Genomic DNA, 24623 nt, shown 5'->3' on the forward strand with positions numbered 1-24623 from the left:
GACCTTACGTAAGTTTCCCAGTATACCCTTAATCTGGTAACGAATCACATCTAGTGATACATAACTTGACATTGTGGGAGGATAACCAACCTTCCAATTAATGGCAATGCATTTCTTAACCCGCTATAAATGCTTGGATACATAGTTTCTTCTGATAAACAGTCTCCAGTATCAAGCAAACAAGCAAACAAAAACAGGGAGAATCTGTAGACCTGCTGAGATAAAAGAAAATACTCTGCCAGAATTCAACACGTAAAGACTCATCATACCATGAGAAACAAGATTCTCTGGTCTGATGAAACCAAGATTGAGGGAGGGAGGATAGCAGAGAGAGAGAGAGAGGGAGGATAGCAGAGAGAGAGAGAGAGGGAGGATAGCAGAGAGAGAGAGAGAGGGAGGATAGCAGAGAGAGAGAGAGAGGGAGGATAGCAGAGAGAGAGAGAGAGGGAGGATAGCAGAGAGAGAGAGAGAGAGGGAGGATAGCAGAGAGAGAGAGAGAGAGGGAGGATAGCAGAGGGAGAGAGGGAGGGAGGATAGCAGAGGGAGAGAGGGAGGGAGGATAGCAGAGAGAGAGAGAGAGAGGGAGGATAGCAGAGAGAGAGAGAGAGGGAGGATAGCAGAGGGAGAGAGAGAGGGAGGATAGCAGAGAGAGAGAGGGAGGGAGAATAGCAGAGAGAGAGAGGGAGGGAGAATAGCAGAGGGAGAGAGGGAGGGAGGATAGCAGAGGGAGAGAGAGAGGGAGGATAGCAGAGGAAGAGAGGGAGGGAGGATAGCAGAGGAAGAGAGGGAGGGAGGATAGCAGAGGAAGAGAGGGAGGGAGGATAGCAGAGGGAGAGAGAGAGGGAGGATAGCAGAGGAAGAGAGAGAGGGAGGATAGCAGAGGAAGAGAGAGAGGGAGGATAGCAGAGAGAGAGAGGGAGGGAGAATAGCAGAGGGAGAGAGGGAGGGAGGATAGCAGAGGGAGAGAGAGAGGGAGGATAGCAGAGGGAGAGAGGGAGGGAGGATAGCAGAGGGAGAGAGGGAGGGAGGATAGCAGAGAGAGAGAGAGAGAGAGAGGATAGCAGAGAGAGAGAGAGAGAGGGAGGATAGCAGAGGAAGAGAGAGAGGGAGGATAGCAGAGGAAGAGAGAGAGGGAGGATAGCAGAGAGAGAGAGGGAGGGAGAATAGCAGAGGGAGAGAGGGAGGGAGGATAGCAGAGGGAGAGAGAGAGGGAGGATAGCAGAGGAAGAGAGGGAGGGAGGATAGCAGAGGAAGAGAGGGAGGGAGGATAGCAGAGGAAGAGAGGGAGGGAGGATAGCAGAGGGAGAGAGAGAGGGAGGATAGCAGAGGAAGAGAGAGAGGGAGGATAGCAGAGGAAGAGAGAGAGGGAGGATAGCAGAGAGAGAGAGGGAGGGAGAATAGCAGAGGGAGAGAGGGAGGGAGGATAGCAGAGGGAGAGAGAGAGGGAGGATAGCAGAGGAAGAGAGGGAGGGAGGATAGCAGAGGAAGAGAGGGAGGGAGGATAGCAGAGGAAGAGAGGGAGGGAGGATAGCAGAGGGAGAGAGGGAGGGAGGATAGCAGAGGGAGAGAGGGAGGGAGGATAGCAGAGGGAGAGAGAGAGGGAGGATAGCAGAGAGAGAGAGGGAGGGAGAATAGCAGAGGGAGAGAGGGAGGGAGGATAGCAGAGGGAGAGAGGGAGGGAGGATAGCAGAGGAAGAGAGGGAGGGAGGATAGCAGAGGGAGAGAGGGAGGGAGGATAGCAGAGGGAGAGAGGGAGGGAGGATAGCAGAGGGAGAGAGGGAGGGAGGATAGCAGAGGAAGAGAGGGAGGGAGGATAGCAGAGGGAGAGAGGGAGGGAGGATAGCAGAGGGAGAGAGGGAGGGAGGATAGCAGAGGGAGAGAGAGAGGGAGGATAGCAGAGGGAGGGAGGATAGCAGAGGGAGACTCTCCACGGTAACTCTCCGTGGTTCTAAATCAATAGTTGTTTAGTAGTCCGACTTCGTAAACATGAACTTGATTGACCTGCTGTAGGTCATGCAATATGCTTTGCAGACTTCACCGTACAGGTGTTGCTCTCCGGTTTTGTGATGAAACAAAGGTGTTGTTGAATTTATTCTGCCACTGTATCTTCTAGGCCTACATACACTACATGGCCAACAGTATGTGGACGCCTGCTCGTCGAACATCTCATTCTAAAATCATGGGCATTAATATGTAGTTGGTCCCCCTTTGCTGCTGTAACAGCCTCCACTCTTCTGGGAAGGCTTTCCACTAGATGTTGGAACATTGCTGCTTCAACAGCCTCCACTCTTCTGGGAAGGCTTTCCACTAGATGTTGGAACATTGCTGCTATAACAGCCTCCTCTCTTCTGGGAAGGCTTTCCACTAGATGTTGGAACATTGCTGCTATAACAGCCTCCACTCTTCTGGGAAGGCTTTCCACTAGATGTTGGAACATTGCTGTTATAACAGCCTCCACTCTTCTGGGAAGGCTTTCCACTAGATGTTGGAACATTGCTGCGGGGACTTGCTTCCATTCGGCCACAAGAGCATTAGTGAGGTCGGGCACTGATGTTGGGCGATTAGACCTGGCTCGCAGTCGGCGTTCCTATTCATTCCAAAGGTGTTCAATGGGGTTGAGGTCAGGGCTCTGTGCAGGCCAGTCAAGTTCTTCCACACCGATCTCGACAAACCATTTCTGTATGGACCTCGCTTTGTGCACGGTGGCATTGTCATGCTGAAACAGGAAAGGGCCTTCCCCAAACTGTTGCACAGAACCAAGAAAAACGTAACCCGAGACTATTAGTCCTCCACCAATCCTTACAGTCGGCACTATGCATTGGGGCAGGTAGCGTTCTCCTGGCATCCGCCAAACCCAGTTTCTTCCGTCGGACTGCCAGATGGTGAAGAGTGATTCATCACTCCAGAGAACGTGTTTCCACTGCTCCAGAGTTCAATGGCGGCGAGCTTTACACCACTCTAGCAGACGTTTGGCTTTGAGCATGGTGATCTTAGGCTTGTGTGCGGCTGCTCAGCCATGGAAACCCATTTCATGAAGCTCCCGAAAAGAAGGTTTTTAAGCGGTACGCGCTTCAGCACTCGGCGGTCCCGTTCTGTGAGCTTGTGTGGCCTACCACTTCGTGGCTGAGCCGTTGTTGCTCCTAGATGTTTCCACTTCACAATAACAGCACTTACAGTTGACCGGGGCAGTTGACCGGGGCAGTTGACCGGGGCAGTTGACCGGGGCAGTTGATGAACTTTGATGTTTCCTTTTATGTGTCCTACCAATTATCATTGCATTATTCATATATATAACATAATAATAATATATTCACCATGCAATCAATTGTTAGTATAACAACGGAACTGATTTCTCAGTTTTCGGTTGGCTTTCGTGAAGATCAGACCGTTTTCATTTGCAGGGGCTTTTTTCCCCAAATATATACTTTTTCCCCATGTATACTCTGTTTTAGCAAAAAACACCTAGACTTCTGGGTCTGTCACTTTGACTAGACTGCAGTCCGGTGTCCGTCTACACCCAGTGACTGCAGTCCGGTGTCCGTCTACACCCAGTGACTGCAGTCCGGTGTCCGTCTACACCCAGTGACTGCAGTCCGGTGTCCGTCTACACCCAGTGACTGCAGTCCGGTGTCCGTCTACACCCAGTGACTGCAGTCCGGTGTCCGTCTACACCCAGTGACTGCAGTCCGGTGTCCGTCTACACCCAGTGACTGCAGTCCGGTGTCCGTCTACACCCGGTGACTGCAGTCCGGTGTCCGTCTACACCCGGTGACTGCAGTCCGGTGTCCGTCTACACCCAGTGACTGCAGTCCGGTGTCCGTCTACACCCAGTGACTGCAGTCCGGTGTCCGTCTACACCCAGTGACTGCAGTCCGGTGTCCGTCTACACCCAGTGACTGCAGTCCGGTGTCCGTCTACACCCGGTGACTGCAGTCCGGTATCCGTCTACACCCCGTGACTGCAGTCCGGTGTCCGTCTACACCCAGTGACTGCAGTCCGGTGTCCGTCTACACCCAGTGACTGCAGTCCGGTGTCCGTCTACACCCAGTGACTGCAGTCCGGTGTCCGTCTACACCCAGTGACTGCAGTCCGGTGTCCGTCTACACCCAGTGACTGCAGTCCGGTGTCCGTCTACACCCGGTGACTGCAGTCCGGTATCCGTCTACACCCAGTGACTGCAGTACGGTATCCGTCTACACCCGGTGACTGCAGTCCGGTGTCCGTCTACACCCAGTGACTGCAGTCCGGTATCCGTCTACACCCAGTGACTGCAGTCCGGTATCCGTCTACACCCAGTGACTGCAGTCCGGTGTCCGTCTACACCCGGTGACTGCAGTCCGGTATCCGTCTACACCCAGTGACTGCAGTCCGGTATCCGTCTACACCCGGTGACTGCAGTCCGGTATCCGTCTACACCCAGTGACTGCAGTCCGGTATCCGTCTACACCCAGTGACTGCAGTCCGGTGTCCGTCTACACCCAGTGACTGCAGTCCGGTATCCGTCTACACCCAGTGACTGCAGTCCGGTGTCCGTCTACACCCAGTGACTGCAGTCCGGTGTCCGTCTACACCCAGTGACTGCAGTCCGGTGTCCGTCTACACCCAGTGACTGCAGTCCGGTGTCCGTCTACACCCAGTGACTGCAGTCCGGTGTCCGTCTACACCCAGTGACTGCAGTCCGGTGTCCGTCTACACCCAGTGACTGCAGTCCGGTGTCCGTCTACACCCAGTGACTGCAGTCCGGTGTCCGTCTACACCCAGTGACTGCAGTCCGGTGTCCGTCTACACCCAGTGACTGCAGTCCGGTGTCCGTCTACACCCAGTGACTGCAGTCCGGTGTCCGTCTACACCCAGTGACTGCAGTCCGGTGTCCGTCTACACCCAGTGACTGCAGTCCGGTGTCCGTCTACACCCAGTGACTGCAGTCCGGTGTCCGTCTACACCCAGTGACTGCAGTCCGGTGTCCGTCTACACCCCGTGACTGCAGTCCGGTGTCCGTCTACACCCCGTGACTGCAGTCCGGTATCCGTCTACACCCAGTGACTGCAGTCCGGTGTCCGTCTACACCCAGTGACTGCAGTCCGGTATCCGTCTACACCCAGTGACTGCAGTCCGGTATCCGCCTACACCCGGTGACTGCAGTCCGGTATCCGCCTACACCCAGTGACTGCAGTCCGGTGTCCGTCTACACCCAGTGACTGCAGTCCGGTATCCGTCTACACCCAGTGACTGCAGTCCGGTATCCGCCTACACCCGGTGACTGCAGTCCGGTATCCGCCTACACCCAGTGACTGCAGTCCGGTGTCCGTTTACACCCGGTGACTGCAGTCCGGTATCTGCCTACACCCAGTGGCCTTTCCACACATTAGAGACTCCATTTTGTTAATATGCCTTTTGGTTCCCAGTGATTTGACCCACAGCACCGCTAATGTCAATGACAGACATGTATTTGTTTTAAATCACTTGATGGTTTTATCTCAGAGAGACAAATGATCATGTTTTTTATTGTTGCTACATGTTTTAAATCCACCTCATTCTCAGAGGAATCAGTGGTAAGTAGCTCGTTTTTACACATGTGAAATGTAACAGATAACTACTTTTTATTTTATATAAAGAACTCTACAAATGATACATGTGACATCAATATTAATGAACAAAAAAAGACATGTTTGGTTTGGACACACCTTCTCTTTACAGGGTTTTTCTTAATTTGTTACTATTTTCTACATTGTAGAATAATAGTGAAGACATCAATACTATGACATAACACATTAGGGAATCATGTAGTAACCAAATAAGTGTTAAATAAATCAAAATATATTGAATTTGTTAAATTTTCATTTAAAGTACTCCAAAGTTTTTTCCCATCGTTCTTTATATCATTGATCTTAATAACACAGTTTCTTCTTCTTTGTGTTGAGTTCAGTCGCATCATTTCTCATTTTACAGGAAGTCAGCCAGTCAGATGTGCAGCCAGTCTTATTATCCACTTCCTTTTGCCCCCATTTCTTTCAACCATACAGTTGATACCACCCTGCATACCACTGCTGGCTTGCTTCTGAAGCTAAGCAGGGTTGGTTCTGGTCAGTCCCTGGATGGGAGACCAGATGCTGCTGGAAGTGGTGTTGGAGGGCCAGTAGGAGGCACTCTTTCATCTGGTCTAAACAAAGATCCCAATGCCCCAGGGCAGTGATTGGGGACACTGCTCTGTGTAGGGTGCCGTCTTTCGGATGGGACGTTAAACGGGTGTCCTGACTCTCTGAGGTCATTAAAGATCCCATGGCACTTATCGTAAGAGTAGGGGTGTTAACCCCGGTGTCCTGGCTAAATTCCCAATCTGGCCCTCAACCATCACGGTCACCTAATAATCCCCAGTTTACAATTGGCTCATTCATCCCCCTCCTCTCCCCTGTAACTATTCCCCAGGTCGTTGCTGCAAATGAGAACGTGTTCTCAGTCAACTTACCTGGTAAAATAACGGATAAATAAAAATTAAAAAACATACAGTTTTTCAATACCTCATCAATCCATGGAGCCTTAACAGTTCTAACAGTCAGTTTCTTAACAGGTGCATGTTTAGCAAAAATTGGAAGAAGCAATTTCATAACTTCATCAAGTGCAGCGTCTGGATGCTCCTTATCACATCAGACCAACAAATATTTTTAACATCATCCACATAAGAGTCACAGCAAAATCTCTAAGACACTATTTTAGGCCCAGCTGTTGGATCTTAGTCTTTCCTGGATATAGCCACTATATTATGATCACTGCATCCAATGGGGACAGATACAGCTTTAGAATAAAGTTCTACAGTATTAGTAAAGATGTGATCAATACATGTGGATGATCTTGTTCCTGTAGTGTTTGTAAACACCCTGGTAGGTTGATTAATAACCTGAACCAGATTACAGGCACTGGTTACAGTGAGAAGCTTCCTCTTGAGCAGACAGCTTGATGAAAACCAGTCAATATTCAGGTCCCCAAGAAAGTAGACCTCTCTGTTTACATCACATACACTATCAAGCATTTCACACATATTATTTAGATACTGACTGTGAGCACTTGGTGGCCTATAGCAACACCCCAAAGAAAAGGCTTTAGATGAGGCAGGTGAACCTGCAACCACAACACTTCAATAACACTTGACATAAGATCTTCTCTAAGCATTACAGGGATATGGCTCTGAATATATACAGCAACACCTCCCCCATAAGCGTTCCTGTCTCTTCTATAGATGTTATATCCTTGTATTGTCACGGCTGTATCATTAAATGAATTGAGTCTCAGAAATGGCTAATATATGAATGTTATCTGATGGTAGAAAGTTATTGAGTTCGGGCTACATATATTAATACTGAGTATTTTCAACCCTGTCTTGGGTAGCTTATCAGAGATAGAGCAGAGCAAGATACAATAATATATACATTCTCTCAATAATCAGTTGGTGTGTGTGTGTGTGTGTGTGTGTGTGTGTGTGTGTGTGTGTGTGTGTGTGTGTGTGTGTGTGTGTGTGTGTGTGTGTGTGTGTGTGTGTGTGTGTGTGTGTTGCTTTGGCAATGTTAACATATGTTTCCCCTGACAATAAAGTCCTTTGAATTGAATTCAGAGAGAGAAAGAAACAGAGAGAGAAAGAGGAGAGAGAGAGAGAGAGAGAGAGAGAGAGAGCGAGCGAGAGAACGAGAGAGGATAAAGAGGAGAGAGAGATAGAGAGAGAGAGAGAGAGAGGAGAGAGAGAGAGAGAGAAAGAGGAGGGGGACAGAGAAAGAGGGGAGAGAGAGGACAGAGAGAGAGAGAGAGAGAGAGGAGAGAAAGAGGGGAGAGAGAGAGAGAGAGATCCTGGAAGATGTGTCTTCAGCTGGTGCACATCCTTGAGAAGGGGGTCCAACCCCTTAAATAATCCCCTAGAAACACATTAAATAGACCTGCTACCGTCCGCTTCTGTGCAGCTACAGACAACAAACTAATTAACTACACACAGTTCGAACTATACAGACACATAGGTGGAGTCACAAATGGAACCCTAATCCCTATATATAGTACACTACTTTAGACCAGATCCCTATAGAACCCTAATCCCTATTTATAGTACACTACTTTAGACCAGATCCCTATAGAACCATATTCCCTATATAGTGCACTACTTTAGACCAGAGCCCTATAGAACCCTATTCCCTATATAGTGCACTACTTTAGACCAGAGCCCTATAGAACCCTATTCCCTATATAGTGCACTACTTTAGACCAGAGCCCTATGGCACCCTATTCCCTATATAGTGCACTACTTTCGACCAGAGCCCTATAGAACCCTATTCCCAACATAGTGCACTACTTTAGACCAGAGCCCTATGGAACCCTATTCCCTATATAGTGCACTACTTTCGACCAGAGCCCTATTCCCTATATAGTGCACTACTTTCGATCAGAGCCCTATAGAGCCCTATTCCCTATATAGTACACTACTTTAGACCAGAGCCCTATAGAGCCCTATTCCCTATATAGTACACTACTTTAGACCAGAGCCCTATTCCCTATATAGTGCACTACTTTAGACCAGAGCCCTATAGAACCCTATTCCCTATATAGTGCACTACTTTCCAAGGCCCGTAAGTCTCTCTCTCAGAATCAGTGCACTATGTAGGGAATAGGGTGATATGATATACATATGCTGTTTGGGATGCAGAAACAGTATTCTAGAATGATCTATGTTAAATCTGTAATTTATAACACTCAGACACGTTATTCTAGAATGATCTATGTTAAATCTGTAATATTTAACAGTCAGACACAGTATTCTAGAATGATCTATGTTAAATCTGTAATTTATAACACTCAGACACGTTATTCTAGAATGATCTATGTTAAATCTGTAATTTATAACACTCAGACACGTTATTCTAGAATGATCTATGTTAAATCTGTAATTTATAACAGTCAGACACAGTATTCTAGAATGATCTATGTTAAATCTGTAATTTATAACACTTAGACACAGTAGTCTAGAATGATCTATCTTAAATCTGTAATTTTTAATAGTCAGACAGTATTCTAGAATGATCTATGTTAAATCTGTAATTTATAACAGTCAGACACGGCAGTTTGTGCGATCTGTCATAGATATAAATGGACCAGATAGTCTAGAGATACTGTACATGGTAGCTTTGCCATTATGTGAATGAGGGGGGTGAGTCGTGTCAGTTCTAGTAGCTGTATTTCTATGTGTGGTCCGGTCCGAGGGGCAGGGTCTGTGGTGGAGAGTCCCCTGAATATTCTGTCCATCAATCAACCGGTCAGTAATACAGGATCAGAGTACCACTAAGGTAAGACACAGGTATCTATCTACACACACACACACACACACACACACACACACACACACACACACACACACACACACACACACACACACACACACACACACACACACACACACACACACACACACACACACACACACACACACACACACACACACACACCTATGGACCCACGCAGCACTAACTAACGCATGCAAGAGAGCACACACTGAAACACACGCTAACACACACACACACACGCGTTTGTGTAAACAGTAAGACATATTGTGAGGGTATTGTTGTTTAATGTTGACTTGCGTATGTTTCTTTGGATGTGTGTGTGTGTGTGTGTGTGTGTGTGTGTGTGTGTATGTGTGTGTATGTGTGTGTATGTGTGTGTTTGAGTGTCTGTGTGTGTGTTTGAGTGTCTGTGTGTGTGTGGATGTGTGTGTTTGAGTGTCTGTGTGTGTGTGGATGTGTGTGTGTATAAACTTCCAAACTCTACCAGGTGACAATACCGGTCTTTTGTGTGTGTATTCTACGTCCATTTCTGTGTCTGTTCTCTCCGAGTGTGTTTTCTCCGAGTGCGTTCTCACCGAGTGCGTTCTCTCCAAGTGTGTTCTCTCCGAGTGCGTTCTCTCCGAGTGTGTTCTCTCCTAGTGCGTTCTCTCCTAGTGCGTTCTCTCCGAGTGCGTTCTCTCCTAGTGCGTTCTCTCCGAGTGCGTTCTCTCCGAGTGCGTTCTCTCCGAGTGCGTTCTCTCCTAGTGCGTTCTCTCCGAGTGTGTTCTCTCCGAGTGTGTTCTCTCCGAGTGTGTTCTCTCCGAGTATGTTCTCTCCGAGTGTGTTCTCTCCTAGTGTGTTCTCTCCGAGTGTGTTCTCTCCGAGTGCGTTCTCTCCGAGTGCGTTCTCTCCGAGTGCGTTCTCTCCGAGTGCGTTCTCTCCTAGTGCGTTCTCTCCGAGTGTGTTCTCTCCGAGTGTGTTCTCTCCGAGTGTGTTCTCTCCGAGTGTGTTCTCTCCTAGTGTGTTCTCTCCGAGTGTGTTCTCTCCTAGTGTGTTCTCTCCGAGTGTGTTCTCTCCTAGTGTGTTCTCTCCGAGTGTGTTCTCTCCTAGTGTGTTCTCTCCGAGTGTGTTCTCTCCGAGCGTGTTGTCTCCTAGTGTGTTCTCTCCGAGTGTGTTGTCTCCTAGTGTGTTCTCTCCGAGTATGTTCTCTCCTAGTGTGTTCTCTCCGAGTGTGTTCTCTCCGAGTATGTTCTCTCCTAGTGTGTTCTCTCCTAGTGTGTTCTCTCCTAGTGTGTTCTCTCCGAGTGTGTTGTCTCCGAGTGCGTTCTCTCCGAGTGCGTTCTCTCCGAGTGCGTTCTCTCCGAGTGCGTTGTCTCCGAGTGCGTTGTCTCCGAGTGCGTTGTCTCCGAGTGCGTTCCCTCCGAGTGCGTTCTCTCCGAGTGCGTTCTCTCCGATTGTGTTCTCTCCGAGTGCGTCATCTTATTCAGAGGGGTTGGGTTAAATGCAAAAACACATTTTGGTTGAATGCATTCAGTTGTGCAACTGACTACATATCCCCTTTACCTGTTTCAGTGTGTTTTACCTGTTGCAGTGTGTTTTACCTGTTGCAGTGTGTTTTACCTGTTGCAGTGTGTTTTACCTGTTTCAGTGTGTTTTATCTGTTTCAGTGTGTTTTACCTGTTTCAGTGTGTTTTATCTGTCAGTGTGTTTTATCTGTTTCAGTGTGTTTTACCTGTTTCAGTGTGTTTTATCTGTTTCAGTGTGTTTTATCTGTTTCAGTGTGTTTTACCTGTTTCATTGTGTTTTATCTGTTTCAGTGTGTTTTATCTGTTTCAGTGTGTTTTATCTGTCAGTGTGTTTTATCTGTTTCAGTGTGTTTTAACTATTTCAGTGTGTTTTACCTGTTTCAGTGTGTTATATCTGTCAGTGTGTTTTATCTGTTTCAGTGTGTTTTATCTGTTTCAGTGTGTTTTATCTGTTTCAGTATGTTTTACCTGTTTCATTGTTTTTTATCTGTTTCAGTGTGTTTTATCTGTCAGTGTGTTTTATCTGTTTCAGTGTGTTTTATCTGTTTCAGTGTGTTTTACCTGTTGCAGTGTGTTTTACCTGTTGCAGTGTGTTTTACCTGTTTCAGTGTGTTTTACCTGTTGCAGTGTGTTTTACCTGTTGCAGTGTGTTTTATCTGTTTCAGTGTGTTTTACCTGTTTCAGTGTGTTTTATCTGTTGCAGTGTGTTTTATCTGTTGCAGTGTGTTTTATCTGTTGCAGTGTGTTCTCTCTCCCGCAGGTAACGATGTCCATCTCTCTGTTGTTGCCTCTGTGGGTGGCCATGTCCTTCTCCTTGACTCGTCCCACTTTGGGGTTCTCCCACGGCGCTAGCCCCGCCTCCTGCTTGGAAATGAGTCCCGGTCACATCCGCGCTCAGCCCCAGGATCCTCATCACAGCCACGTCACGCTGTATACTTCTGCCTCCATATACCTGCCTGGGGACACAGTGACAGGTAGGGCACTAAATAGTGTACATGCTGACAGGTAGGGCACTAGATAGTGTAGATGGTGACAGGTAGGGCACTAAATAGTGTACATGCTGACAGGTAGGGCACTAAATAGTGTAGATGGTGACAGGTAGGGCACTAAGTAGGGCACTAAATAGTGTACATGGTGACAGGTAGGGCACTACATAGTGTACATGCTGACAGGTAGGGCACTACATAGTGTACATGGTGACAGGTAGGGCACTAAATAGTGTACATGGTGACAGGTAGGGCACTACATAGTGTACATGGTGACAGGTAGGGCACTAGATAGTGTACATGGTGACAGGTAGGGCACTAAATAGTGTACATGATGACAGGTAGGGCACTAGATAGTGTACATGGTGACAGGTAGGGCACTACATAGTGTACATGGTGACAGGTAGGGCACTACATAGTGTACATGGTGACAGGTAGGGCACTAAATAGTGTACATGGTGACAGGTAGGGCACTACATAGTGTACATGGTGACAGGTAGGGCACTAGCTCACTGCTATTCTTCTAAGTTTGAACACAGTTTCAGAGTTCCACAGAAGGACACAGTGTAGAAAGAGTTTAGTTAGCTAGAGATACACTACATGACCAGAAGTATGTGGACACCTGCTCGTCGAACATCTCATTCTAAAATCATTGGCATTAATATGGATTTGGTCCCTCTTTGCTGCTGTAACAGCCTCCTCTCATCTGGGAAGGCTTTCCACTAGATGTTGGAACATTGCTGCTATAACAGCCTCCACTCTTCTGGGAAGGCTTTCCACTAGATGTTGGAACATTGCTGCTATAACAGCCTCCACTCTCCTGGGAAGGCTTTCCACTAGATGATGGAACATTGCTGCTATAACAGCCTCCACTCTCCTGGGAAGGCTTTCCACTAGATGATGGAACATTGCTGCTGTAACAGCCTCCACTCTTCTGGGAAGGCTTTCCACTAGATGTTGGAACATTGCTGCTATAACAGCCTCCACTCTTCTGGGAAGGTTTTCCACTAGATGTTGGAACATTGCTGCTATAACAGCCTCCACTCTTCTGGGAAGGCTTTCCACTAGATGTTGGAACATTGCTGCTATAACAGCCTCCACTCTTCTGGGAAGGCTTTCCACTAGATGTTGGAGCATTGCTGCAGGGGGACTTGCTTCCATTCAGACTCAAGAGCATTAGTGAGGTTGGGCGAATAAGCCTGGCTCGCAGTCGGCGTTCCAATTCATCCCAAAGGTGTTCGATGAAGTTGAGGTCAGGACTCTCTGCAGGCCAGTCAAGTTCTTCCACACAGATCTCGACTACCCATTTCTGTATGGACATTGCTTTGTGTACGGGGGCATTGTCATGCTGAAACAGGAAAGGGCCTTCCCCAAACTGTTGCCACAAAGTTAGAAGCACAGAATCTTCTAGAATGTCATTGTATGCTGTAGCGTTAAGATACCCTTTCACTGGAACAAAGGGGCCTGAACCATGAAAAACAACTCTAGACCGTTACTCCTCCTCCACCAAACTTTACAGTTGACACTATGCATTCGGGGAGGTAGCGACCTCCTGGCATCCACCAAACCCAGATTCATCCGACGGACTGCCAGATGGTGAAGCGTGATTCATCACTCCAGAGAACGCGTTTCCACTGCTCCAGAGTCCAATGGCGGCGAGCTTTACACCACTCCAGTCGACGCTTGGCATTGTGCATGGTGATCTTAGGCTTGTGTACAGCTGCTCGACCATGGAAACCGATTTCATGAAACTCCCGACTAACAGTTCTTGTGCTGACGTTGCTTCCAGAGGCAGTTAGGAACTCTGTAGTTAGTGTTGCAACCGAGGACAGATGATTTTTACGCGCTTCAGCACTCTGCGGTCCAGTTCTGTGAGTTTGTGTGGCCTACCACTTCGCGGCTGAGCCGTTGTTGCTCCTAGACGTTTCTACTTCACAATAACAGCACTTGCAGTTGACTGGGGCAGGAACAACACTTACAGTTGACCGGGGCAGTTGACCGGGGCAGTTGACCGGGGCAGTTGACCGGGGCAGCTCCAGCAGGGCAGAAATTTGACGAACTGACTTGTTGGAGCGGTGGCATCCTATGACGGTGCCACGTTGAAAGTCCCTGAGCTCTTCAGTAAGGCCATTCTACTGCCAATGTTTGTCTATGGAGATTGCATGGCTGTATGCTTGATTTGAAGGGGTGTCCACATACTTTTGTATATATATTTGAAGTCGGAAGTTTACATACACTTAGGTTGGAGTCATTAAAACTTGTTTTTCAACCACTCCACAAATTTCTACTTTGTGCATGACACAAGTCATTTTTCCAACAATTGTTTACTGACAGATTATTTCACTTATAATTCACTGTATCACAATTCCAGTGGGTCAGAAGTTTACATACACTAAGTTGACTGTGCCTTTGAACAGCTTGGAAAATTCCAGAAAATTATGTAATGGCTTTAGAAGCTTCTGATAGGCTAATTGACATCATTTGAGTCAATTGGAGGTGTACCTGTGGATGTATTTCAAGGCCTACCTTCAAACTCAGTGCCTCTTTGCTTGACATCATGGGAAAATCAAAAGAAATCAGCCAAGACCTCAGAAAAAAAATTGTAGACCTCCACAAGTCTGGTTCATCCTTGGGAGCAATTTCCAAACGCCTGAAGGTACCACGTTCATCTGTACAAACAATAGTACGCAAGTATAAACACCATGGGTGTCATGTCGTGTGTGTCGGTGGCAGGGATGTCAGGCGCAGGAGAATCGAACTTCGTATAAATGGAGTGTTTTAATACCTTAAAACAAAAACTCCAAAACCAAAGTACATAATAAAATAAACGTGGGTACAAGAACCCGTCGCGCACCAATCCATAAATCACGAGCATACCAATAAACAATCTCTGACAAGGACATGAGGGGAAACAGAGGGTTAAATACACAACATGTAATGAATGGGATTGGAACCAGGTGTGTAGGAAGACAAGACAAAACCAATGGAAAATGAAAAATGGATCAATGACGACTAGAAGACCGGTGACGTCGCCGCCGAGCACCGCCCGAACAAGGAGAGGCATCGACTTCGGTAGAAGTCGTGACAATGGGACCACGCAGCTGTCATACCGCTCAGGAAGGAGACGTGTTCTGTCTCCTAAAGATGAACGTACTTTGGTGCGAAAAGTGCAAATCAATCCCAGAACAACAGCAAAGGACCTTGTGAAGATGCTGGAGGAAACAGGTACAAAAGTATCTATATCCACAGTAAAACGAGTCCTAAATCGACATAACATGAAAGGCCGCTCAGCAAGGAAGAAGTCACTGCTCCAAAACCGCCATAAAAAAGCCAGACTACGGTTTGTAACTGCACATGGGGACAAAGATCGTCGTTTTTGGAGAAATGTCCTCTGGTCTGACGAAACAAAAATAGAACTGTTTGGCCATAATGACCATCGTTATGTTTGGAGGAAAAAGGGGGATGCTTGCAAGCCGAAGAACACCATCCCAACCGTGAAGCACAGGGGTGGCAGCATCATGTTGTGGGGGTGCTTTGCTGCAGGAGGGACTGGTGCACAACACAAAATAGATGACATCATGAGGGAGGGAAATTATGTAGATATATTGAAGTAACATCTCAAGACATCAGTCAGGAAGTTAAAGCTTGGTCGCAAATGGGTCTTCCAAATGAACAATGACCTTCAAGCATACTTCCAAAGTTGTGGCAAAATGGCTTAAGGACAACAAAGTCACGGTATTGGAGTGGCCATCACAAAGCCCTGACCTCAATCCTATAGAAAATTTGTGGGCAGAACTGAAAAAGAGTGTGCGAGCAAGGAGGCCTACAAACCTGACTCAGTTACACCAGCTCTGTCAGGAGGAATGGGCCAAAATTCACCCAACTTATTGTGGGAAGCTCGTGGAAGGCTACACAAAACATTTGACCCAAATTAAACAATTTAAAGGCAATGCTACCAAATACTAATTGAGTATATGTAAACTTCTGACCCACTGGGAATGTGATGAAAGAAATAAAAGCTGAAATAAATCATTCTCTCTACTATTATTCTGACATTTCACATTCTTAAAATAAAGTGGTGATCCTACCTGACCTAAGACAGGGAATTTTTTTACTAGGATTAAATGTCAGGAATTGTGATAAAACTAAGTTGAAATGTATATGTAAACTTCCGACTTCAACTGTATAGTGTACAGCTGTTCTAAGTCAGTCAGGATCCAATGGGAATCATGTTATGTTGATAGATGCGTATAGTAGTAAATACCTTATTAATATTAATGTATTATGACACTGCCCTGTCCCTGTTTCCATAGTGACGGTACGGAGTACCCGAGACTTCATGGGGTTCCTTCTACAGGCTCGGTCGCTAGGCATCGCCGGGGGTCGGGGTCGGGGGGGCAGCAGGGTGGCGGGCACATGGACCGTCACCCCTCCCGGAACACACACCCAGCGTTGCCTCGGCGACAATGACTCCCTCACGCACTCTGACAAACAGCTGAAGAGAAATCTGTCGTTCGTCTGGAGGGCCCCGGATACAGCTCTAGGAGACATACGCTTCTAGTGAGTACAGGAGGAAGAGAGGGAGAGGAGGGGAGAGGAGCGGAGGGGAGAGGAGAGGAGAGGGAGAGGTAGGAGGGTGAGAGGAGAGGAGAGGGGAGTGGAGTGGAGGGAAGAGAGGGAGAAGGGTGAGGAGGGAGGAGAGGGAGAGGAGGAAGAGGAGAGAGGAGTGAGGAAGGGAACTTCTCTAACTGTATTTTAAAACTCTCTCTCTCTCTCTCTCTCTCTCTCTCTCTCTCTCTCTCTCTCTCTCTCTCTCTCTCTCTCAGCATCACTGTGGTCCAGTCATATTTTGTGTACTGGGCACGGATCGAATCTGCAGTGTTGCATGATAGTAGTCGTCGTTTCCCGGGCTGGAGGATTGCCACTCTGGTGGAAGGAGGAAGCGCCCTCTCAGAACTACAGGAAGAGGTCACCACACTCACCAACTCTGCTGCCCCAACCATAACCTCTGACCTGTCCCCCAGCCCTGAACCTCTCTCCCTGTCACTGGGTGAAGAGACAGATAGAGGGAGGAAGGATGTAGAGATGCAGGATGGAGGGATGAAAGATGAGGCTATGACAGATAAAGAGATGACGGTTGGAGGGATGGAGAATAAAGGGGTGAAGCTTCCTGAAACGACCCTGAGCCTGACATCCAGCCCCCAGACCCAGTACCTCCCTAACCCAGAACCTCTGACCAGACCCCAGACCCAGTATCTACCTAACCCAGAACCTCTGACCAGACCCCAGACCCAGTATCTACCTAACCCAGAACCTCAGACCAGCCCCCAGACCCAGTACCTCCCTAACCCAGAACCTCAGACCAGCCCCCAGACCCAGTATCTACCTAACCCAGAACCTCTGACCAGACCCCAGACCCAGTATCTATCTAACCCAGAACCTCTGACCAGACCCCAGACCCAGTATCTACCTAACCCAGAACCTCTGACCAGACCCCAGACCCAGTATCTACCTAACCCAGAACCTCTGACCAGACCCCAGACCCAGTATCTACCTAACCCAGAACCTCTGACCAGGCCACAGTACCTCCCTAACCCAGAACCTCAGACCAGGCCCCAGACCCAGTATCTACCTAACCCAGAACCTCAGACCAGGCCCCAGACCCAGTATCTACCTAACCCAGAACCTCAGACCAGCCCCCAGACCCAGTATCTACCTAACCCAGAACCTCTGACCAGCCCCCAGACCCAGTATCTACCTAACCCAGAACCTCTGACCAGACCCCAGACCCAGTATCTACCTAACCCAGAACCTCTGACCAGGCCACAGTACCTCCCTAACCCAGAACCTCAGACCAGGCCCCAGACCCAGTATCTACCTAACCCAGAACCTCAGACCAGGCCCCAGACCCAGTATCTACCTAACCCAGAGCCTCTGACCAGACCACAGACCCAGTATCTACCTAACCCAGAACCTCAGACCAGCCCACAGACCCAGTATCTACCTAACCCAGAACCTCTGACCAGGCCACAGACCCAGTATCTACCTAACCCAGAACCTCAGACCAGGCCCCAGTCCTGGACCAGCTCAGAACCTATGCCCCCACACCCCACCCTAAAACAGCCCCTAGAGACCCAGTACCAGAACCTATCCAACCGCCTGCTTACAGATCCATTCCTAGCCCTAACCAACCCTCACCCCAGCACTGAATCTCTGGCTCCGGCCCTGACAACGGAACCTATGACCCGGCCTCTAACCGGTACAGAACCTATGACCCAGCCTCTAACCAGTACAGAACCTATGACCCGGCCTCTAACCAGTACAGAACCTATGACTCAGCCCCTAACCAGTACAGAACCTATGACCCAGCCACCAACTGGTACAGAACCTATGACCCAGCCCTTAACCAGTACAGAACCTATGACCCATCCTCTAACAGGTACAGAACCTATGACCCATCCTCTGACCGGTACAGAGCCTATGACCCATCCTCCGACCGGTACAGAGCCTATGACCCATCCTCCGACCGGTACAGAACCAATGACCCAGTCTCTAACCGGTACAGAACCTATGACCCAGTCTCTAACCAGTACAGAACCTATGACCCATCCTCTAACCGGTACAGAACCTATGACTCAGCCCTTAACCAGTACAGAACCTATTACCCATCCTCTGACCGGTACAGAACCAATGACCCAGTCTCTAACCGGTACAGAACCTATGACCCAGTCTCTAACCAGTACAGAACCTATGACCCAGCCCTTAACCAGTACAGAACCTATGACCCAGCCACCAACTGGTACAGAACCTATCCCCCTTACCCCCAGTCTAAGGCTCCCTCCACCTCAGTCCCTCCTTCAGCAGGGGGGCCTCCATGTGGCTACAGAACCAGAGCCAGACCCCTCCAACCCGGCCACAGACCCGAGCACCATGGCTCCCCTAACCCTGACACAGACACCCAACCCTGTGGCCACGCAATCTTTATCCTCTCATCAGCCAACCACTCCCACCTCCACCCCCACCCAGGAACTCACTCCCATCTCCACCCAGGAACTCACTCCCATCTCCACCCAGGAACTTACTCCCACCTCCACCCCCACCCAGGAACTTACTCCCACCTCCACCCCCACCCAGGAACTTACTCCCACCTCCACCCCCACCCAGGAACTTACTCCCACCTCCACCCCCACCCAGGAACTTACTCCCACCTCCACCCAGAAACTTACTCCCACCTCCACCCCCACCCAGGAACTTACTCCCACCTCCACCCCCACCCAGGAACTTACTCCCACCTCCACCCAGAAACTCACTCCCATCTCCACCCAGAAACTCACTCCCACCCCCACCCAGGAACTTACTCCCACCTCCACCCCCACCCAGGAACTTACTCCCACCTCCACCCCCACCAAGGAACTTACTCCCACCTCCACCCCCACCCAGGAACTTACTCCCACCTCCACCCAGAAACTCACTCCCACCCCCACCCAGGAACTCACTCCCACCCCCACCCAGGAACTCACTCCCACCCCCACCCAGGAACTCACTCCCACCAAGGAACTTACTCCCACCCCAAACCAGGAACTTACTCCCACCCCCACCCAGGAACTTACTCCCACCCCCACCCAGGAACTTACGCCCACCCCCACCCAGGAACTCACTCCCACCCAGGAACTCACTCCCACCTCCACCCAGGAACTCACTCCCACCCCCACCCAGGAACTTACTCCCACCCCCACCCAGGAACTCACTCCCACCCCCACCCAGGAACTCACTCCCACCCAGGAACTCACTCCCACCCCAACCCAGGAACTTACTCCCACCCCAACCCAGGAACTTACTCCCACCCCAACCCAGGAACTTACTCCCACCCAGGAACTCACTCCCACCTCCACCCAGGAACTCACTCCCACCCCCACCCAGGAACTTACTCCCACCCCCACCCAGGAACTCACTCCCACCCCCACCCAGGAACTCACTTCCACCCAGGAACTTACTCCCACCCCAACCCAGGAACTTACTCCCACCCCCACCCAGGAATTTACTCCCACCCAGGAACTCACTCCCACCTCCACCCAGGAACTCACTCCCACCTCTACCCAGGAACTTACTCCCACCTCCACCCAGGAACTCACTCCCACCTCCACCCAGGAACTCACTCCCACCTCCACCCAGGAACTCACTCCCACCTCCACCCAGGAACTCACTCCCACCCCCACCCAGGAACTCACTCCCACCCAGGAACTCACTCCCACCCAGGAACTCACTCCCACCCCCACCCAGGAACTCACTCCCACTCCCACCCAGGAACTTACTCCCACCCAGGAACTCACTCCCACCTCCACCCAGGAACTCACTCCCACCCCCACCCAGGAACTTACTCACACCCAGGAACTCACTCCCACCTCCACCCAGGAACTCAATCCCACCCAGGAACTCAATCCCACCTCCACCCAGGAACTTACTCCCACCCCCACGCAGGAACTTACTCCCACCCAGGAACTCACTCCCACCCCCAACCAGGAACTCAATCCCTCCCCCACCCAGGAACTTACTCCCACCCAGGAACTCACTCCCACCTCCACCCAGGAACTCAATCCCACCCAGGAACTCAATCCCACCTCCACCCAGGAACTTACTCCCACCCCCACCCAGGAACTTACTCCCACCCAGGAACTCACTCCCACCCCCAACCAGGAACTCTATCCCTCCCCCACCCAGGAACTTACCCCCACCCAGGAACTCACTCCCACCCCCACCCAGGAACTCAATCCCACCTCCACCCAGGAACTCAATCCCACCTCCACCCAGGAACTCAATCCCACCTCCACCAAGGAATTCACTCCAACCTCCATCTCAACCTCCACCCAGGAACTCACTCCAACCTCCACCCCCACCCAGACACCCACTCCCTCCTCTCATTCCAAGTCCCAGTCCTCTAATAGAGACATGGACATTTCAGCAGTAAACTCTGCAGACTCAACCAAAACCCAAAACCCAAACTCCTTCACTCTCCCCGCATCCACCCCTACCTTCACTTCTACCCCTCCATCTACATACCCCCAACCAGAGCCTTCTCCTGCCTCAATCCCTACCCAGAGTAACCCAGAGCAGGACCTCACTAACCCTAACTTTACCCAGAGTAACCCAGAGCAGGACCCCACCAACCCTAACTTTACCCAGAGTAACCCAGAGCAGGACCCCACTAACCCTAACTTTACCCAGAGTAACCCAGAGCAGGACCCCCCCAACCCTAACTTTACCCAGAGTAACCCAGAGCAGGACCCCACCAACCCTAACTTTACCCAGAGTAACCCAGAGCAGGACCCCACCAACCCTAACTTTACCCAGAGTAACCCAGAGCAGGACCCCACTAACCCTAACTTTACCCAGAGTAACCCAGAGCAGGACCCCCCCAACCCTAACTTTACCCAGAGTAACCCAGAGCAGGACCCCACCAACCCTAACTTTACCCAGAGTAACCCAGAGCAGGACCCCACTAACCCTAACTTTACCCAGAGTAACCCAGAGCAGGACCCCACTAACCCTAACTTTACCCAGAGTAACCCAGAGCAGGACCCTCCTAACCCTAACTTTCCCCAGAGTAACCCAGAGCAGGACCCTCCTAACCCTAACTTTCCCCAGAGTAACCCAGAGCAGGACCCCCCCAACCCTGGCACCGTGGTCCCCTTAAAGCTAACAGAGACATCCAATCATGTGGCCCCCTCTACCCCTCCTTCTCCCTCCACCTCACCCCACCATAAACCCTCCCCCGCCCCCCGTCGCTCTCAAACCGACCCCCTCACCCCTCCAACCCCCCTGGCTCCTCCCAAGTCCACCCCACGTCAAGTCCCCAGCGTAAAGGGAGGTTCGATCTCCCAGAACCGCTCAATAGGTCCCCACCCCAACCCCAACACCAAGATCCGACCTGGAGCTCCAGAGAGAGAGGGGAAGACCCCGGACATCGTGGCCAGACAGAATGCCTGGGAGCTGGGTATTCTTCTAGGCTGTGCATCCGGGCTGGGAATGATTCTATCTATAGGCTTCAGATACCTGTATACTCAGTACTGTAACAAACGCACCGGGGTGACCCTCAACGACCGTGAACGTGACTACGACCACAACCGCAACAACGGGGGGCTGATCCACATTCAGGACTGTAGTGATCTGGTGAGAGTCAGGAGAATCAGGGAGAACAGCTTTGTACTGCTGGCAGAGTATAACCTACTGACGCCAACAGGGAACTGACACAGACAGAGAGAGGGACACAGACTGATTACTGACACCACCTGGGAACTGAGAGAGACTGACACAGACAGAGAGAGGGACACAGACTGATTACTGACACCACCTGGGAACTGAGAGAGACTGACACAGACAGAGAGAGGGACACATACTGATTACTGACGCCACCTGGGAACTGAGAGAGACTGACAAAGACAGAGAGAGGGACACAGACTGATTACTGACGCCACCTGGGAACTGAGAGAGACTGACACAGACAGACAGACGGACACATACTGATTACTGACACCACCTGGGAACTGAGAGAGACTGACAAAGACAGAGAGAGGGACACAGACTGATTACTGACACCACCTGGGAACTGAGAGAGACTGACAAAGACAGAGAGAGGGACACAGACTGATTACTGACACCACCTGGGAACTGAGAGAGACTGACACAGACAGAGAGAGGGACACAGACTGATTACTGACACCACCTGGGAACTGAGAGAGACTGACACAGACAGAGAGAGGGACACAGACTGATTACTGACACCACCTGGGAACTGAGAGAGACTGACACAGACAGAGAGAGGGACACAGACTGATTACTGACACCACCTGGGAACTGAGAGAGACTGACACAGACAGAGAGAGGGACACAGACTGATTACTGACGCCACCTGGGAACTGAGAGAGACTGACACAGACAGAGAGAGGGACACAGACTGATTACTGACACCACCTGGGAACTGAGAGAGACTGACACAGACAGAGAGAGGGACACAGACTGATTACTGACGCCACCTGGGAACTGAGAGAGACTGACACAGACAGAGAGAGGGACACAGACTGATTACTGACACCACCTGGGAACTGAGAGAGACTGACACAGACAGAGAGAGGGACACAGACTGATTACTGACGCCACCTGGGAACTGAGAGAGACTGACACAGACAGAGAGAGGGACACAGACTGATTACTGACACCACCTGGGAACTGAGAGAGACTGACACAGACAGAGAGAGGGACACAGACTGATTACTGACACCACCTGGGAACTGAGAGAGACTGACACAGACAGAGAGAGGGACACAGACTGATTACTGACGCCACCTGGGAACTGAGAGAGACTGACACAGACAGACAGACGGACACAGACTGATTACTGACACCACCTGGGAACTGAGAGAGACTGACACAGACAGACAGACGGACACAGACTGATTACTGACACCACCTGGGAACTGAGAGAGACTGACAAAGACAGAGAGAGGGACACAGACTGATTACTGACACCACCTGGGAACTGAGAGAGACTGACACAGACAGAGAGAGGGACACAGACGGATTACTGACACCACCTGGGAACTGAGAGAGACTGACACAGACAGAGAGAGGGACACAGACTGATTACTGACACCACCTGGGAACTGAGAGAGACTGACACAGACAGAGAGAGGGACACAGACTGATTACTGACGCCACCTGGGAACTGAGAGAGACTGACACAGACAGAGAGAGGGACACAGACTGATTACTGACGCCACCTGGGAACTGAGAGAGACTGACACAGACAGAGAGAGGGACACAGACTGATTACTGACGCCACCTGGGAACTGAGAGAGACTGACACAGACAGAGAGAGGGACACAGACTGATTACTGACGCCACCTGGGAACTGAGAGAGACTGACACAGACAGAGAGAGGTACACAGACTGATTACTGACACCACCTGGGAACTGAGAGAGACTGACACAGACAGAGAGAGGGACACAGACTGATTACTGACGCCACCTGGGAACTGAGAGAGACTGACACAGACAGAGAGAGGGACACAGACTGATTACTGACACCACCTGGGAACTGAGAGAGACTGACACAGACAGAGAGAGGGACACAGACTGATTACTGACACCACCTGGGAACTGAGAGAGACTGACACAGACAGAGAGAGGGACACAGACTGATTACTGACACCACCTGGGAACTGAGAGAGACTGACACAGACAGAGAGAGGGACACAGACTGATTACTGACACCACCTGGGAACTGAGAGAGACTGACAAAGACAGAGAGAGGGACACAGACTGATTACTGACACCACCTGGGAACTGAGAGAGACTGACAAAGACAGAGAGAGGGACACAGACTGATTACTGACACCACCTGGGAACTGAGAGAGACTGACACAGACAGAGAGAGGGACACAGACTGATTACTGACACCACCTGGGAACTGAGAGAGACTGACACAGACAGAGAGAAGGACACAGACTGATTACTGACACCACCTGGGAACTGAGAGAGACTGACACAGACAGAGAGAGGGACACAGACTGATTACTGACACCACCTGGGAACTGAGAGAGACTGACACAGACAGAGAGAGGGACACAGACTGATTACTGACACCACCTGGGAACTGAGAGAGACTGACACAGACAGAGAGAGGGACACAGACTGATTACTGACACCACCTGGGAACTGAGAGAGACTGACACAGACAGAGAGAGGGACACAGACTGATTACTGACGCCACCTGGGAACTCACATGTACTAGTTTAACACTTATTATACCAGGAGAGAGACTA

At 50.1% G+C, this 24623-nt stretch overlaps 1 protein-coding gene across 1 annotated transcript; it reads left to right on the plus strand.

Annotated features, from left to right (window-relative positions):
- The first annotated feature begins 11593 nt into the window (after positions 1-11593).
- On the plus strand, positions 11594-22214 carry LOC139533375 (mucin-2-like). The gene is made up of 3 exons (XM_071331421.1): positions 11594-11793; positions 16119-16365; positions 16632-22214. The coding sequence occupies exons 1-3, from the start codon at positions 11622-11624 to the stop codon at positions 22048-22050; spliced, it is 5838 nt and encodes a 1945-aa protein (XP_071187522.1). The 5' UTR covers positions 11594-11621; the 3' UTR covers positions 22051-22214.
- Positions 22215-24623: the final 2409 nt, after the last annotated feature.

The sequence above is a fragment of the Salvelinus alpinus genome, chromosome 11, assembly GCF_045679555.1.
Source record: "Salvelinus alpinus chromosome 11, SLU_Salpinus.1, whole genome shotgun sequence".
NCBI lineage: Eukaryota > Metazoa > Chordata > Actinopteri > Salmoniformes > Salmonidae > Salvelinus > Salvelinus alpinus.

Coding starts and splice junctions, on each gene's coding strand:
- LOC139533375 (XM_071331421.1), top strand. CDS start 11,622: ATGTCCTTCTCCTTGACTCGTCCCACTTTGGGGTTCTCCCACGGCGCT. Junction 11,794..16,118: donor GCCTGGGGACACAGTGACAG/GTAGGGCACTAA, acceptor CTGTTTCCATAG/TGACGGTACGGAGTACCCGA. Junction 16,366..16,631: donor CTAGGAGACATACGCTTCTA/GTGAGTACAGGA, acceptor TCTCTCTCTCAG/CATCACTGTGGTCCAGTCAT.